Source organism: Gobio gobio (assembly GCF_949357685.1).
Source record: "Gobio gobio genome assembly, chromosome: 15".
Taxonomy (NCBI): Eukaryota; Metazoa; Chordata; class Actinopteri; order Cypriniformes; family Gobionidae; genus Gobio; species Gobio gobio.
Window position 1 is genome coordinate 40,077,332 of NC_137108.1, and position 17,257 is coordinate 40,094,588.

The 17,257-nt window shown below is 35.8% G+C and overlaps 2 protein-coding genes across 3 annotated transcripts; both read right to left on the bottom strand.

Moving 5' to 3' along the window:
• Positions 1-399: 399 nt before the first annotated feature.
• On the bottom strand, positions 400-8,002 carry LOC307138501 (IgGFc-binding protein). Of its 2 annotated transcripts, XM_079836823.1 has the most exons (5): positions 7,947-7,980; positions 7,404-7,515; positions 5,286-5,357; positions 2,477-3,661; positions 401-1,391 (listed from the first exon to the last, which is right to left on the bottom strand). In XM_079836823.1, exons 2-5 carry the CDS (start codon positions 7,441-7,443, stop codon positions 955-957), a joined length of 1,734 nt encoding a protein of 577 aa, XP_079692949.1. In that variant the 5' UTR covers positions 7,444-7,515; positions 7,947-7,980; the 3' UTR covers positions 401-954. The 2 variants fall into 2 exon arrangements, with proteins under 2 accessions (XP_079692950.1, XP_079692949.1); XM_079836824.1 differs by lacking the exon at positions 5,286-5,357 and having other exon boundaries at positions 400-1,391; positions 7,947-8,002.
• A 185-nt stretch (positions 8,003-8,187) lies between these two features.
• On the bottom strand, positions 8,188-13,804 carry LOC307138443 (IgGFc-binding protein). Its single transcript, XM_079836741.1, has 4 exons — positions 13,772-13,804; positions 12,444-12,511; positions 11,122-12,312; positions 8,188-9,451 (listed from the first exon to the last, which is right to left on the bottom strand). Exons 2-4 carry the CDS (start codon positions 12,481-12,483, stop codon positions 8,982-8,984), a joined length of 1,701 nt encoding a protein of 566 aa, XP_079692867.1. The 5' UTR covers positions 12,484-12,511; positions 13,772-13,804; the 3' UTR covers positions 8,188-8,981.
• Positions 13,805-17,257: the final 3,453 nt, after the last annotated feature.

Here is a 17,257-nt window from a genome sequence, read left to right on the forward strand (position 1 = left end):
AAATGAAATCCTTAGCAATGTATATTGCTACTAATAATACTTTTTGTATATATTTACGGTAGGAAATTTACAAAATATCTTCATAGAACATGATCTTTACTTAATATCCTAATGATTTTTGGCATAACTGAAGATCATTTTGACCCATACAATGTATTTATTGGCTATTGCCAAATAAACACGTGCAACTTATGACTGGTTTTGTGGTCCAGGGTAACACACACACATATATGACGTTTTTTTTTTACTTTGTATATTGTATTTTGTATATATAATATTAAATAGCATAGCTATAGCTCTCTAGCATAACAATAGCTCCCTTAAAAATATGGTGACATTTAGACAAGCAAATTCCTTGTAGCAAATAAAGTGAACAAAGTTTTTTTTCTTTTTTTTTTAAAGTCTTTTGAATGATATAAACCACATTTATGATTCAAAAAAATGCTACCTGTTGTTATGCTTATTATAGTTGTCTATGTGATTAAGAACCCTGGATTTGCCTAAATGACGTTGCAGCATGGAGGCGATGGTGAGCTGAAAGACGTCAGCCAACAGAATCAAATAAGCCAAACAAATAGGCTTGAAGGTGTGGCCCTTTTCAAGAGCATTGTGAACTTGTGTGATATACTTGTATTCAACATAAATAATGTCACTTTAGATGCCTTCACTTTAGATCACCCTACATCACAACATTTTTTACAGGTGTCCAGTGTGAGAGGCTATACAGTTTGTGCGATAACAGTAAGTGAGGCCATAAAATATTTCATTAACTATCATAGACAATAATACATTATTTTATTTTGTTTTCAAAAGATCCACATATTTTAAATGTAGAAAAAAGTTAAAAGAATTAAAAGAATTAGTCTTATTCAGAATCATCATTAAACTTGATTTATTACTACAGTTACTGACTTCAAAATAAAAAGACAGGCCTTTTAATTGTTGTAAAAATGATTAGGGTAGTGCATCAAAGGTCAAATCATTGAAGTAATTGGCCTTTTTGTAGCAGAGGGGCCTCCTCTTAGAGCAACAGGACACACTCTTCCAGGAGAACATTTTGGTGCTGTTCTTTGACACAGAAGCACACAAAGCTTTCTTAGGTGCCAGTGGATGCCCAGTGGCCCATTCCGTGTAGGTCACGTTGTAGTCGCTGTCATCGCCGATTTTCCAGTACCAGTCTAATGTGATCAGACTGCGCCGCAGCCCGATCCAGAAGTACCCGGAACTGCCGTTGTTTTTCAGAAAGTTGCTCATCTCAGTTTGGGCGCTTGAGCTGGTTGGTGTGCTCAGCTGGAAAGTTTCATTTGAGCAGTAAGCATGGGACTCGGGCCACGTCATGACATGAGTAGCGGTCTTAAACAGCGCAGGATCTGCCACACAGCCATCAGCATCTATGAGCATACAAACATAAAGTGACATTTTCAGTATGCACTGTGAATTTTGATTTGATTCATATTTTAATGTAATTTCAAGTAGGGTGATATATTGGTCAATAAAACTCAAAATTGGTCTTATGTTGCTTTATCCATCTGACATCTGTGCATGTTATTGTACAGGAAAATGTGTGAAGCATTTACATCAGGAAACAATATGAACACATTTTGTTTGTTTGTTTGTTTGTTTGATTGAAGATTATCCGAGCTAGTCCTTTCTATACGATGAAAGAAGACTGATTTTTACTGTCAAGCTCTAAAAAATGCTCAACAAGGGTGTATTTGTTTGATTAAAATACAATAAAGCAGTAATATTGTAACATATTATTGCAATTTAAAATAACTGTCTTCTATTTAAATATATCATAAAATATAATTTACTCATGTGGTGGCAAAGCTGAATTTTCAGCATCATTACTCCAGTCTTCAGTGTCACATGATCCTTCAGAAATCCTTCTAACATGCTGATTTGCTGCTCGAAAAACATTTCTTATCATTATTAATTTTGAAAACAGTTGTTCTAATATTTTTGTGTACATTATATTCCTATCATCACTGTAAAGCTGCTTTGAAACAATCTGTATTGTAAAAAGCGTGATATGAATCAAGGTGACTTGACTTTACTAAACCGTGATACATTTTGTTTTCAGGATTCTTAATTGAATAGAAAGTTCAAAAGAACAACATTTATTTTAACACGTTTACTGTAAATGTTGATCAATTTAATGCATCCATGCTGAATAAAAGTATTACTAGCCCAAAACTTGCACGGTTGTGTATAGTAGTAATATATATATATATATATATATATATATATATATATATATATATATATATATATATATATATATATATATATATATATATATATATATATATATATATATATATATATGGCTGAATCCAGTTTCATGTCATGTGTCATTCAAACATTTGATAATAATCGGAATTATGTAACATTTCAGAGGTAAAAAAGGTTGTAAACAACATTTCATGTTGGCTTTAATCAATCACATTCATGGATAAAAAAGGTATAATTTTACCTGGATCTTCATTTAAAATTATAGCTGGGCCTCCATAAGGAATTCCACTCTCCATCCTCTCAAACAAGTACACTCCAATCCTGGAAGATGGATGCCAGATGACATGCGTACCACTAAGCGACACTGATATAGAGAAGTAGTCTGAACCGTCAATGGGTCTCCAGCCAGAGGATGTAAGCAAGTCGTTGTCCATATACACTTTACCCTTACTGGCTGTTGGAGCTATGATAATGGCCTCCCCTTCCGTGGAGTTCATCTGCAGCAGGTAACAGGCAGCGAACATGGTTTCTGGCATGAGTTCTAAGATAAGGCCTGGACTGATTAGCCTGATGGACACATTATTTGGTGCAGTGATGAACTGAGATTTGATTCCGAGGTACGGGAAGGGATTTAGATATGAAGAATTTGAGACTAGAATTTGTATGTTGTGACCTTTGAGCAAGACCTCCTTTGTGGATGTCACTTGCAGCCAAGTCGAGTTCAGGTTCTTCACCGACGGCACAACAAAATTCTGACCCCAGAGATTTTGGGGGAGAACATGGTTCACCACCATGTTACAATCACACCTGGTAGTTTGTACACACGGATGGGTCAACAGCACAGCCACGGTGTTATTAGAGTACACTTTAATCTCTGAGCCGTTGGTTTGGAACTGGAAAAGTTCGTAAGGGCCGAGATTATAGTTAAAAGCAGTTTCATTCGTGCTCACTGTTTGGATGATGACTTTGTTTGTTATTTTCTTAGCATTGATGACAATGCATCTCCAGTTGTCCAATGCTAACAGTCCTGCCGTACCATACAAGGACGCCATCATCTGATTGTAATTGATAAAGGGGATTGAATACAGATTTCCCAGATTCCTTAAAGGTGGAACGTAATTAGACTGCACGCTGTCCCCACGCTGACTGATCCAAAGCACTGTGATCAATTTGCTGCTATTGACTCTGACAGAAGAAAAGGAGCGTGTGAACTGATATTGCTCAAAGTTCTTGGGAAAATGGAAAACTTTACTCTGCCCAGATTGTAGCGTTCTATATTCGCTTAGGTTTTGGGTGGTGATTGTGACCTCGGTGCCATCGTAGAAAGCATTAATTAGGAGCTTGTTAGACTGTCGAGGATGGTAGTAGGCAATGTTCTCCGGGAATGCCGTGATGAATTCTTTTCCATAGCTCTCCACCGACAGCCCTGTCAAACCGTCAGTTTAGAGGTCATTGTTTTTGTACAGACTATAGATATACTGATATAACATTTCCACGATTCAGTATGATTTCCTACAATTTTCTTATCACTCTGCACTCTTTTACTTCTCACATGATAAAATCTTTTCAACTCAAATCAATATTTCATGGCCATTTCTTTTCCTTATTTGTTAAGCAGCCATATTATAAGAAGAATGTACAGTAATGTAATGGTTAAATAGCAAAATAAACTCCTGACCTGGCTCTCTTATTAATGGCTGTTTAATTACGCACTCTTAAAAATAAAGGTTCTATATTGGCATTGATTAAAACCTTTAACATCCATAAAGCCTTTCCATTGCACAAAAGGTTCTTTAGATTATTCAATTGTTCTTCAGACTTAGATAAAAATGGTTCTTTTAAGAACTGTTCACTTAAAAGACTGGTAACACTTTAAAATTATGAGGCAGGGCCGTGCACAGACATTTTGAGGGGCAGTGGCCCAAACCAAAAAAAAGGGGGCACTATAATATCATCTTAATATAGAGAATTAATAACATACCTTTTAAAATCTAATTCAACCGCTGCACTAATTTGATCTCATATTTAATGTGTTTTAAAATGTTGAAGATTTATGTAGCAAATGAGAATCGCTAAAACTATTGAATATATTTTGAAACAAAGGTCTTGTTAATGATTTTCAGTTTTGTAGCCTAATTAAAGCAACAGTTTTTCCATAACAGAAGAATATGTAAAAGTATGGTATTTGGGGTAAAAACTACAATATTTAACATTATAAGAAACAGCGGCTGACTTTAACATTTGTTGACATGACATGGTTAGATTCAGATGGGAAATATCATATATTAAATTGGGTGTCCACCTTAGAGATAATCATATTTATAATGAAAATCATATTTAAAAATATGATATTAACCACATCATATAATAAAATATCATATTTTTAATTATTTGCTACTAAAGCTTTAGTATTAGTATACAATTAATTTAATTATCATTCAATGCTTTAAGAATCTTTACTTTTTAAAATAATTTCTGTTTCTGTATTCACAAAAGAAGATATTTAGAAGAATGTTTGTAACAAAGCAGATAGAGCAGCAACCATTGACTACTAGTGGGGGGGGGGGGGGGGGGTACTGTGGTAGTCAATGGTTGCTTTGTTACAAACATTCTTCTAAATATTTTCTTTTGTGTTCAGCAGAACAAAGAAACTCATACAGGTTTGGAACAACTTGAGGATGATGACAGAATTTTCATTTTTGGGTGAACTATCCCTTTAAGAACAAGCTCTTATTTTCAACAACAGCCTGGCAATGTTGAACTGACTTTCTTTGCTCTTTCTCACCGTCTTTCTTTTGGTGAAGTTTTTGTCAACAAAGTGTGCCAGCAATAGCAAATGTGGTGTTATTTATATTAGATCAGATCAGGAACAATCATTTGATTAGACAGTTAATTATCTTCCAAGAACGTGACTATTTTTGTTAGCAAGTTGTTAGCACTATTAGAACAGGAGCAAAACATTACCGACAGAAATACAAACACAAACTACCAAATTACTAAATCTGCGGATCAACCACTGTCTGTAATGTGAATTGTAGTTTGTTATCTACCTGGGACAACATTCTGGAACTGTCTCCACCACAGAAAGGCTGAGTCGGCATTGCCATAGACTGTGAGCGATGCTGCGGAGCGGGAAAACACGGAGCGGATTAGCGCAATTAGTGGATCTTTAGGGGCACCTCAGCCGATGAGGGCAGGGGGGCAGTGGCTGTACACCCTTAAATATAAAGGTGCCAGGAAGAACCAAAAAGGGGTTTTCATGGGGATGCCATAGAAGAACCATTTTGTGAAAGGTTCTTTAAAGAACCATTTTTACTAACTATTTTATAGTCTGAAGAACCTTTCTGCGCCACAAAAGAACAGTTTGTGCAATGGAAAGGTTCTTTGGATATTAAAGGTTGTTCATGGAACCATACACCCCACCAAAGAACCTTTATTTTTAAGAGTGTAGCCACCGGGCCACCCCCCTGTGCACGGCCCTGTTATCAGGTAACCATGCAGGTCTTGTATTGTTGGTCTTGATTACACCAATTGCATTGCATTTTTACTGAAATATACCGCATGTTAAGAATAGTACACTCTTAAAAATAAAGGTTGCAGAAGGGGGGTTATGTAGTGATGCCATAGAAAAAAACTGTACTTTTGGTAACACTTTAGAATAATGGTTCATCATAACTATGCAGGAAGTAATGCTGGACAAATACACTTCAGCTATATACTATTAACTAATATGGAAACAATATGGTAATAAGTAAGTAATATCACATTTAGGACTGAGATTCCTTATTAGGTAATCAATGATTACTGAATGAGATTGGCATCATTAATAACCATGACAAATTATAAATACAAATTACAAAGTCCATAGTCCATTGACTGTAACATTGGTCATAAAATGCATCGGCACACTGTAAATAATGATTGTGATTTTAACGGTATTTTACTGTAAAAATGCTACGGCGAAAGTTTCCGTACTATATACGGTGAATAACTGTAATAGATCTAACCTTAGGTTTCATTTAATTTTACAGTAAAATTTTTGGAAGTGAAAAATAACAAGTTATTGTGTAATTTACAGTGAAAATGACACTGATCATCTTCTATATATTACTATTGTCCTCTTAAAAGCTGCGTGTGATGAGCTTTGATTCATCACGTGAATCTCATCACCACTATGATTGGTGGTTGTCCGTATACATCAAAGGTACATAACAGATATTAGTATTTCAATAGGTTGGTAATTTAACATTATTTCAATAGTTAATGAAATATGTTTTTTACCGTAAATTGTTTACAGTGTAAACATAATCATTACAATATAAACCTTTAAATGATACGGTTTTGAACTGTAAAATAAAAAAAAAAAATTTAACCGTAATTATTACATTATAAACCTTAAATTAAATTATATGGTGCTGTCCCTAAACACCTAAAACGTTACTGCCGTATTTTTTCCGGTAAAGTTCTGGCAACCACGGCTGCCATTTTTTTACTGTAAATTTTACGGGGATTTTTTTTTTTTACAGTGTAATTACTCAAGCGTTATATAGTCACTCCTCAAAAACTAGTGATCTGGACCATTATAAAATAATGCTCCAGGTCACTAGTAGTTCTTGACGAGTGACTAGGTAACGCTTGAGTAATTACTGATGCATTTTATGACCATGTTGAAAGTAAAAAAAAAGACCATTGCTCACATCTCAGATTAGTAATTAATTAGTAATTCTTTATAATTTGTCATAGTTATTAGTTCTTAATGATGCCAATCTCATTCAGTACATTTTGATTACCTAATAAGGAAATGTCAGTCCTAAATTTGATATTATTTACCTTTAAACTTGCTTCCCTATTAGTTAATAGCAGTAGCTGAAGTGTTAATGTAGTGCTACTCATTTGTCCTCATTTGTCCTGACGAACCATTATTCTAGAGTGTTATCAAAAGTTCTTTGGGGAAGCCAACATTTTTTTTCCTATGGCATCACTACATAACCCCCCTTCTGCAACCTTTATTTTTCAGAGTGTACTATCCTTTACATGAGGTAAATTGCAGTAAAAACACAATACAATTAGTGTAATCAAGACCAATGATAAAACCAGTCAATTTTATAGCCTTCCTGTCACAGATCAATGTTGAACATAAATTTGTGAAAATGTGAGAGATGATTTACCTTGGCTAACCAGTGACATGAAGAGAAGAGGAAACAGCATCTCTGTCACTTTGTGGTTCTCGGTTGATTTGAGCAGCTACTGGTGTTATATTCCGTCCTAGACGGAACAAATCTGACAATGAAGAGGAATAATAATGATGAGAGTTAATTGATATGTGAAATGTAAAATAAAATGCATTACGTGATTCAAATAGAAAGACGAGCACTGTAGAAAGTGAAGCTGTGCGGCTGACTGTTCCTTTAAGGAAGTATTTCTACCTGACCTGAGATTAAAATTCAGTTCGAACCAGTCACATTAAATAATATATTTGACTCATATTGAATTTATACTGAATAAAACCCTGTAATGTAGATGTTACATTATGAAACACGTTGAGTGCTATAATGGATTCAAGTTATAAACATAGCCCATTAAAACATATTGATTCAAACAGTTCTTAAATTTATGATTGCAATATAGACAGAAAGTTCATAAGCATGCTCATTTAGTGCAGTATTAATATCTAACATTCTGTCATGTCATGCATTATCAGCAAGACTTACCTGATGCGTCAAGGCCACAGGTCTTCCACCCTCTGAGCAAAATAATCTTCATTTATGTGTTTTTCCAGCAACACAGGCATATTTTGCATTCAAAACACATTTAGTGTCGCCACATAAGTTTGCATAATGAGCTGTTGACATATGGCTATTTGTCATATAGCAAACGCTGTATATTTTTACAGCACACTCGTCACGTAGTCCTCACTGCCATTCAAGGCTAAATGATGCATGCACTAGGTTTGAGGTCTGAATGCTTGTTTATTAGAATACTACCACTACTTCCATAACATGAATACAAATATGACACATATATATAAACATAATGATGCTATGTCACCATGAAATCAAAATCTACAATTCTCGTTTTTATATGGAATATTGCAGTATTTATTACAAATGACTTGTCCGTGCTCACATCAAATTCATGTACCCTCAACAAATCAAAATAACTTCCCCTCTCTCTTGCAGCAACATCTTTTCTCTGATGATGTTTACTGGCACGAGGGCGGGACAACCTGTCACTCGCATGAGATCAGCCAATAGCAATAGTCAAACTATTTTTTTTCTTATTAGAGGAGCCATTTCACTCAGATACACATTACAATAGGGAATAAAAGATTATCACAAATGTTTTATGGCAACTTTGTACCTTGAAATCGGTCTTTTTTTTAAAGTATACATCTTTAAAAATGGAAATACAAAGTGCTGACAGCTATAAATGCTCCATGCTCCTATAAACAGTGTGAACATTGTGAAAAAAATCTAGGATACATACAATATTCATGGTTATAAAGGAAATGCAAACTTCCTGGAGGTATTTGTGACTTCATGTCTACCTATCAAAAGTCAGATTCTGCAAGCGGTTCACATACTTTTTCTTGCAACTATATCATCTAACATCTTTAATCTGTTATATTTACTAGCATAATCTCAAGCTATTTTGGACGTTTAACTGTTTGTATATTAACAATATATAATTTGATGCTGTATCCAGCCATGAATGGTAAAATATAAAGAAACAAAACTCTTATCCTCTTATGCAATATGATCATTTTTATCAGACGTACTATCTTTCTCCTTTGAGATGGGAAAATACAGAGGAAAGTAATGAGTACTTGTGTAGCAGATAGACTTCAACTGAGCACAGCAGGACACACTTTCCCATTGGAAATCCATTACTGAATTTGGGAATACCGAAGCGCACATACCATGTGCAGCAACACGTGGCTCCCCGGCTCCCCACTCTGTGTATGTCAAATTGTGTACTTTCTTACCCTTCTGCCAATACCACTCTAATGTGAGCAGATCCCGGCGCAATCCGATCCAGAGCCCCTCATTTAAACCTTCACTCTTCAGAATCGTGTCCATCTCCATTTGAGCCTCTTTATTGCTCGGATTGAAAAGCTCGTCACTTATGTCCATACAGTTATGATGGGATTCAGCCCAGGTTTGAGGTGTAAAGATGACGTCGAACTTAGAAGGGGTGAATACACATCCAAAAGGGTCTAAATGCACACAAACACAACACTCATGTATGAACGTATACAAGCAGTGCATAGGCTAGCTGTCACACTCAGTAACTAAAAGGTTTAAAGACAAAAATCCAATGACACAAACAAGTTTTCTTTAGTTCGTGGTTTTGTGAGTTGGTTTCAAATACTTTGTTCAAAAAATTTTATCATTTCTGTGATTTCACCTCACCAGAATTAAATAACATATTTTTCCATTAATTCCTGAGTGAACAAACCACTCTAGTATGCATTTAGGAAAGTGTTAACTATGGCAGATTTGATCCAAAAGCTTAAACTTTTAACTTTGCTCTTAGTATTTTTAATAAATATAAGGTTGGGCACCTTGTCACATTGCGTTTTATATTTTATGTAGTTTATTAGTTACAGTTTCTGTTAATTACAAAAACAATGGTTCAATATTTTGTATGTTACCGTATACATATTTGTTGTTTCATTAATTGTTTAAATTTTTCTGAAAAAACTTTATTGTTATTAATAATGGGAGGTTTTCAATGTGCCTTGCTATTGGATCAGCGTGTTCAATTAACTGCATCTTTTTTTTTTCCTGTGCAATAATAGAGAAAAAAATAACAAGGTATGTGTCTTATAAAATAAATTACGGAGCCCCGCACATGACATGCAAGAAAAAAAAAGTTAAGCGTGCGCACAAGTTACTAATTCGTTCCCTCGATTTATAAATCATGCGCACAATTTACTATTTCGTTCCCTCTATTTATAAATCGTCTGCACGTTTTACTAATTCGTTCCCTCAAATTGCTAAATCGTGCACACAATTTACTAATTTGTTCCCTAAATATATAAATCATGCGCATGATTTAGCAAATTGAGGAAACGAATTAGTAAAACGTGCGCACGCTTTATAAATCGAGGGAACGAAATAGTAAATTGTGCGCACGATTTAGCCTACTAGTTTTTTACTGCATGTCATGTGCGGGGCTCTGTAATAAATAGATATAAAATCCAACTTTAGAAATAATAGTGTGACAAATAGCCCCATTTCAACCTACTTAAAGGGACAGTCATTATTTACTCGCCTTCATTTCATTTCCGAACCGAGAAATTATTTTCTATGGAAGCTTGTTACCACCACAGAATAAAAAATAAAAAATCTCACAATTCTGACTTTTTATCTCACAATTGCGCGGTATAAAGTGGCAATTGCAAGAAAAAAAGTCAGAATTGCGAGTTTATATCTTGCAAATCTGGCTTTATAACTCGCAATTCTAAAAAAAATGTCTTGCAGTTGCGAGTTTATATCTCGCATTTCTGACTTTATTTCTCAGAATAGTGAGATAGAAACTCGCAATTGCGAGTTATAAATTCTGAGGGAAAAAAATATGCCTTTTTCTCAGAATTGCGATTTTATATCTTGCAATTCTGGCTTTATTTCTCGCAATTTTATTCTGTGGTGGAAACAAGCTTCCATAATTTTCTTCTGTGGAGCAAAAACAAATTGGGGTCCAAACCAACAAATATGGACTTTCGACATGAGGGAAAGTAAATAATGATAGAATTTTCATTTTTGGATGAGTTATCTCTTTAAACTTTAAAGCATTTCATACTTTGTGTTGATGTTAGAAGAATAGACTGTGCAAAACAAAAAGAACAATAAGTGTAGCCTAAAAAATAGACAGGTTTCTTACCTGGTTTTTCGTTTAAAGCTATAGCTGGGCCTCCATACACATTTGTGCCTGTCTCAAACATGTACACGGCAATCGTTGTGGACGGATGCCAAATGACGTGCGTGTCGTCAAGAGGCACTATTACCGATGAGTACTTTGAATTGCTGATGGATCTCCATTCAGAGGATGAAAGCAAATCACCATCTATATACACACTATCCCTGTATTCCGTTTCTGCTATCACTAAGGCCTTGGCATGTGTCGAGCTGACAGGCACTACTAGGTAGCACGCAGAAAACCTGGATTGTGGGATCGGTTCAATGATAAAGCCTGGACCGATAAGCCTGAGCGAAGCAGGATAAGATGTGCTGATGAACTGAGATCCTGACTGCAAAGATGGGAGAGACAGGAGTTTTGCGGAATAGGCTTCCAAAGTACCCGATTCTAGATTCCCGCCACTGGCAATGATATTCGTTGAGGACGTCAGATGTAACCAAACGTTGCTTGTGTTCAGTATTGACGGTACAGCGAATCCACTATCCAACTGAGTGCCGGGATAAAGTTGGTTCACCACCAAGTTGCATCTGCATTCTGCCATCTCTAAACATGGATGGGTCAGCATCACAGCTACTTCATAATCAGATTGAACTGAAATTTCTGTCCCGTTGGTTTGGAGCTGAAGAACGGCATACGGATCAAGAATGTATGGAGTGATTTCATTCATTTTTACAATTCGGACATAATTACTCGTATCTGCTCCATTGATGATAACCAGTCTGAAGGAGCTGAATCTCTTGGCGCTTTTTCCTTCCGACTGATACAAAGTATTAATCATCTTGCTGTAATTCAGCGAGGGGATGTAATAAAGCGTACCAAGATTTTTCAGTGGCTGAACGACATTAGTTTGAACACTATCTCCTCGCTGACTGATCGACTGCACTGCGATTTTGTGTGTGCTGTTGATTTTGACGGTCTGAAGAGTTTGACCAAGAAGGTAATTCTCAATGCTTAGTGGCAGAGTCACAGTTACAGGCTTTCCTGCCGGCAGCGTGTCCTCGTATGTCCATTCGTTTGGGATGGAGACCGTCACCACAGTGTCATTATAGAGAGCGGTGATATTGAGAGCATTGACTGGATTTAGTGGATAGTAGAAGGCTATGTTCTCTGGGAATGCTGTGATGAAGTCTTTCCCAAGATTGTCCCATGACTGGCCTGTCAAATCAAGAGTTATTAATATCAGGAACATATCAAATGAACATGCCTTTTATTAGGCTTCAAGAGAATAAAACAGCAACATATGAAGAATGGATCTATTGAGAAAGAACGAATGACACATTGCTTACCTTGGCCAAACATAGCCATGATCAGAAGAACAGTCAGCATGACTTCTGTCCTGATTTTAGTCAGTGATCTGAAAAAGGCCATGTGACCCATGTCTCAGTATTATGAATTTGCAACATCATTTACACAGCTTGCTTTGTAACTTTGTAAATCAATACACAGAACATACACAGATCAGGCATAACACCACCTTCCTAATATTGAGTTGGTCCCCCTTTTGCTGCCAAAACAGCCCTGACCCGTCGAGGCATGGACTTCGCTCCCCAACAAGTGCATCAATGACCGTGTCGCCGGTTCTCCACTGTTCCTTCCTTGGACCACTTTTGATAGATACTGACCACTGCAGACCAGGAACACCCCACTAGAGCTGCAGTTTTGGAGATGCTCTGATCCAGACAACTAGAGCCATCACAATTTGGCCCTTGTCAAACTCGCTCAAATCCTTAAACTTGCCCATTTTTCTAACACGTCAACTTTGAGGACAAAATGTTAACTTGCCCAATATACCCAATATATCCACCCACTAACAGGTGCCGTGATGAAGAGATAATCACTGTTATTCACTTCACCTGTCAGTGGTCATAATGTTATGCCTGATCGGTGTATAACTCTCTGCTTCAGTGTAAAAAATAAGGTGTTCTTAGAAATAGGATATTTCCCCATGCATTTACTAAAGCCTACTTAAACTATCAACTTTAAATATGCCATAACTGTTACATTGTTTTAAATGATGTGATTAATCTAACGAAATGTACAAAGCGCATAGACAGTCGACTCAACAAACATCACATGAACAAAAAACTAAAAATGAACTCACACAGATGTCAACACTTGACGCATAAAGCACTACAAGAGTCACTGATCATTTTAAGCAGGCAAATAACTTGACATCACAACAATTTTAAAATTTAAATCATGCAATTGTATAATTTTTTTATGTAAATAAAGAAAATAGCAATACGATTGTCCTTTACTTTAGTTATGCAACAGTTTTTCAAGATTCGTGAAGATGAAAAAGCACTTTCAAGAATGAGAAAGAACAAATAAATATCCTACTTCAAAATTCTTCATTCTAAAATAGTTATTGTTCTCTCAGGGGGTACAATCATAATATAATACTAAAGAATCATGTTGCTATTTCTACTTCATAGTTAATTTCTCAAATTCTTAAACGCTTTATTCATGTAATAATATCACTAAATCACACAACAACAACAAAAAATAATGTATGCTGCACATTCCAAGACATATTGTCATTCTTCATTGGGCTTATAACCATTATACAATAAAAAATCTAAAATCATCAAGCTTCCTATTTAAACGTTCTTACCTGATCAGTGTATCACAGCCTTCTCACTGAACCAAATCGCATCCCTGACCTTTTTCATTTATAGCAAGGCATATTTGGCATTCAAAATGCAAGCTCTTTTTACACCTTTGCATAAACTGCTCCAAACTGCCTAAAAGAAGCAAAACATATGAGGCTACGTGAGAAACCCATTTTCATTTTCAACATTGCAGAGCAGAGAACTGCAGCCACATAATCTGTTGATTTTCTATGTTCTTTTAACATGTAAAAATCACAGTGTTGCTCTGGACCCAAGTCAAAATCACAGTTCACTAACTTTCCCACTTATCCAAATGTGCTAACGTTGTTTTATGCCATCTAAGAAAATGACGAAACCTGCCTGTTCTTGCAGAGCTGACAAAATAAATAAATAAATACATAGAAAATGAATTTTGAGAGTAATGCATTCATTTGTCACTTCACATCTCACTAAAACAAAACAAGCTATACAGCCTGTCATATCTCTTAGATCAGGGATGTAACCTCGTTAGATCACGTAGCCTCGTGATTCATGCCATAGAAATTCATTCTGATTTCAAGACAATAAACAACAAGACAGATAGATAGACATTTTGACAGAGAGATGTTTAGACATACATTTAGACAGACAGATGGATAGACATTTAGACAGAGATGTTTAGACATACATTTAGACAGATAGACAAACAAAGATAGACAGACAGACAGACAGACAGACAGACAGACAGACAGACAGACAGACAGACAGACAGACAGACAGACAGACAGACAGACAGACAGACAGACAGACAGACAGACAGACAGACAGACAGACAGACAGACAGACAGACAGACAGATAGATAGATAGATAGATAGATAGATAGATAGATAGATAGATAGATAGATAGATAGATAGATAGATAGATAGATAGATAGATAGATAGATAGATAGATAGATAGATAGATAGATAGATAGATAGATAGATAGATAGATAGATAGATAGATAGATAGATAGATAGATAGATAGATAGATAGATAGATAGATAGATAGATAGATAGATAGATAGATAGATAGATAGATAGATAGATAGATAGATAGATAGATAGACATATAGATAGATGTGAAGTGACATCTATTATACTCCATCACGTCTACTGCGGTATCAAAATTCTGGCCAGTTGATCATACCGAGAATATCCAAATCAATTGCAGGCGGTCGATCCTTTTCCTATTTAGCTCCAAAACTCTGGAACAGTCTTCCTAACATTGTTCGGGAAGCAGACACACTCTGTCAGTTTAAATCTAGACTAAAAACACATCTCTTTACTGTGGCATACACATAAAACACTTTTTCAATGAAATGATTGTTAGGCTGCATTAACTAGGTCAGCCGGAACCGGGAACACTTCCCATAACACCTGATGTACTCGTTACATCATCAGAAGAATGGCATCTACGCTAATGATAGTCTCTCTGTTTTATCCCGAGGTTTACTGCAGTCAGCCGGATCCGGGCCGTTTCCAGTTCAGATGGTGGACCTGCGCCCAGAGAAGACCAACACAAGACCCCGAAGTGTCTGCAGAGGCCGTGATTAGACGCCCCCTGCAACTGCCTCATCGACAGGGCATCTCAATAAACCCGTCTCCGGCGTGTTGACTCAGATTGTTCGAATATTACAATTAAATAATACTTAAATCGATATGTCATCCTCAATAAACCCGTCTCCAGCGTGTTGCCTCCGATCATTCGAATATTGCACTTTAATAATTATTTAATCAACATCATCCTCAATAAACCCGTCTCCAGCATGTTGCCCCCGGTCCCTCGAATATTCTGATCTATTATGACCTCCGAGCTGTAAAACTGCCAAAATAATAATAATAATACGCTGTTTGTTAATTGGCCAGTGGAGAACTGGCACCCCGACTGAGCCTGGTTTCTCCCAAGGTTTATTTTTCTCCATTAGGTCACCTAATGGGGTTTTGGTTTCCTTGCCACTGTTGCCTCTGGCTTGGCGTGCTCAGTTGGGGACACTACATTTTTCAACTAAACATCGAAATACATCTAAATAATAAACTAAATTAACCATTTAAACTAAATTACTGATCAAATTATTGATCTAAAGCCCACACTGTCACTGTATGATACTTGAAATTTTTCCAGAATGGCTATACAGCTGAATAAAATTATGCTGCATTATTTTCCTGTTTAACACTGTAAAGCTGCTTTGAAACAATCTACATTGTTAAAAGCGCTATATAAATAAAGTTGACTTGACTTGACTTGATAGACAGATAGACAGATAGACAGATAGACAGATAGATAGATAGATAGATAGATAGATAGATAGATAGATAGATAGATAGATAGATAGATAGATAGATAGATAGATAGATAGATAGATAGATAGATAGATACAGACATTTAGACAGACAGACAGACATTTAGACAGACAGACAGACATTTAGACAGACAGACATTTAGACAGACAGACAGACAGACAGATAGACAGATAGACAGATAGACAGATAGATAGATAGATAGATATTTAGACAGACAGACAGACAGACAGACAGACAGACAGACAGACAGACAGATAGACAGACAGACAGACAGACAGATAGATAGATAGATAGATAGATAGATAGATAGATAGATAGATAGATAGATAGATAGATAGATAGATAGATAGATAGATAGATAGATAGATAGATAGATAGATAGATAGATAGATAGATAGATAGATAGATAGATAGATAGATAGATATAGATAGATAGATAGATAGATAGATAGATAGATAGATAGATAGATATTTAGACAGACAGACAGATTGACTGATTGATAGACAGACAGACAGACAGACAGACAGATATATAGATAGATAGATAGATAGATAGATAGATAGATAGATAGATAGATAGATAGATAGATAGATAGATAGATAGACAGACAGACAGACAGACAGACAGACAGACAGACACATAATCTATGTTTGTATAATTATTTGTGTCAAAATCACAGTTCACTAACTTTCCCACTTATCCAAATGTGCTAACGTTGTTTTATGCCATGTAAGAAAATGAAACCTGCCTGTTCTTGCAGAGAAAGATAAATACGATAAATAATAAATAGATAAATAAAGAAATACATAGAAAATTTATTTGGAGAGTAATGCATTCATTTGTCACTTCACATCTCTCTAAAACAAAACAAGCCGAAACTTGCAATACACGTAGCCTCGTGATTCATGCCATAGAAATTAATTCTGATTTCAAGACAATAAACAACAAGACATTTAGATAGACATTTAGATAGACATTTAGATAGAAAGATGTTTAGACAGACAGACAAACAAACAGATAGATATATAGAACGTTTAGGCTTATTCAAAAAACGTCCCACGACTGTTTTTGTACCACAACACCGATTGACTAATCTTATCTGATTTGTTTGGTAGAAGTATTAATGTTGCTATGTTTACATGACAGTCTCGTTGTTATGATGCG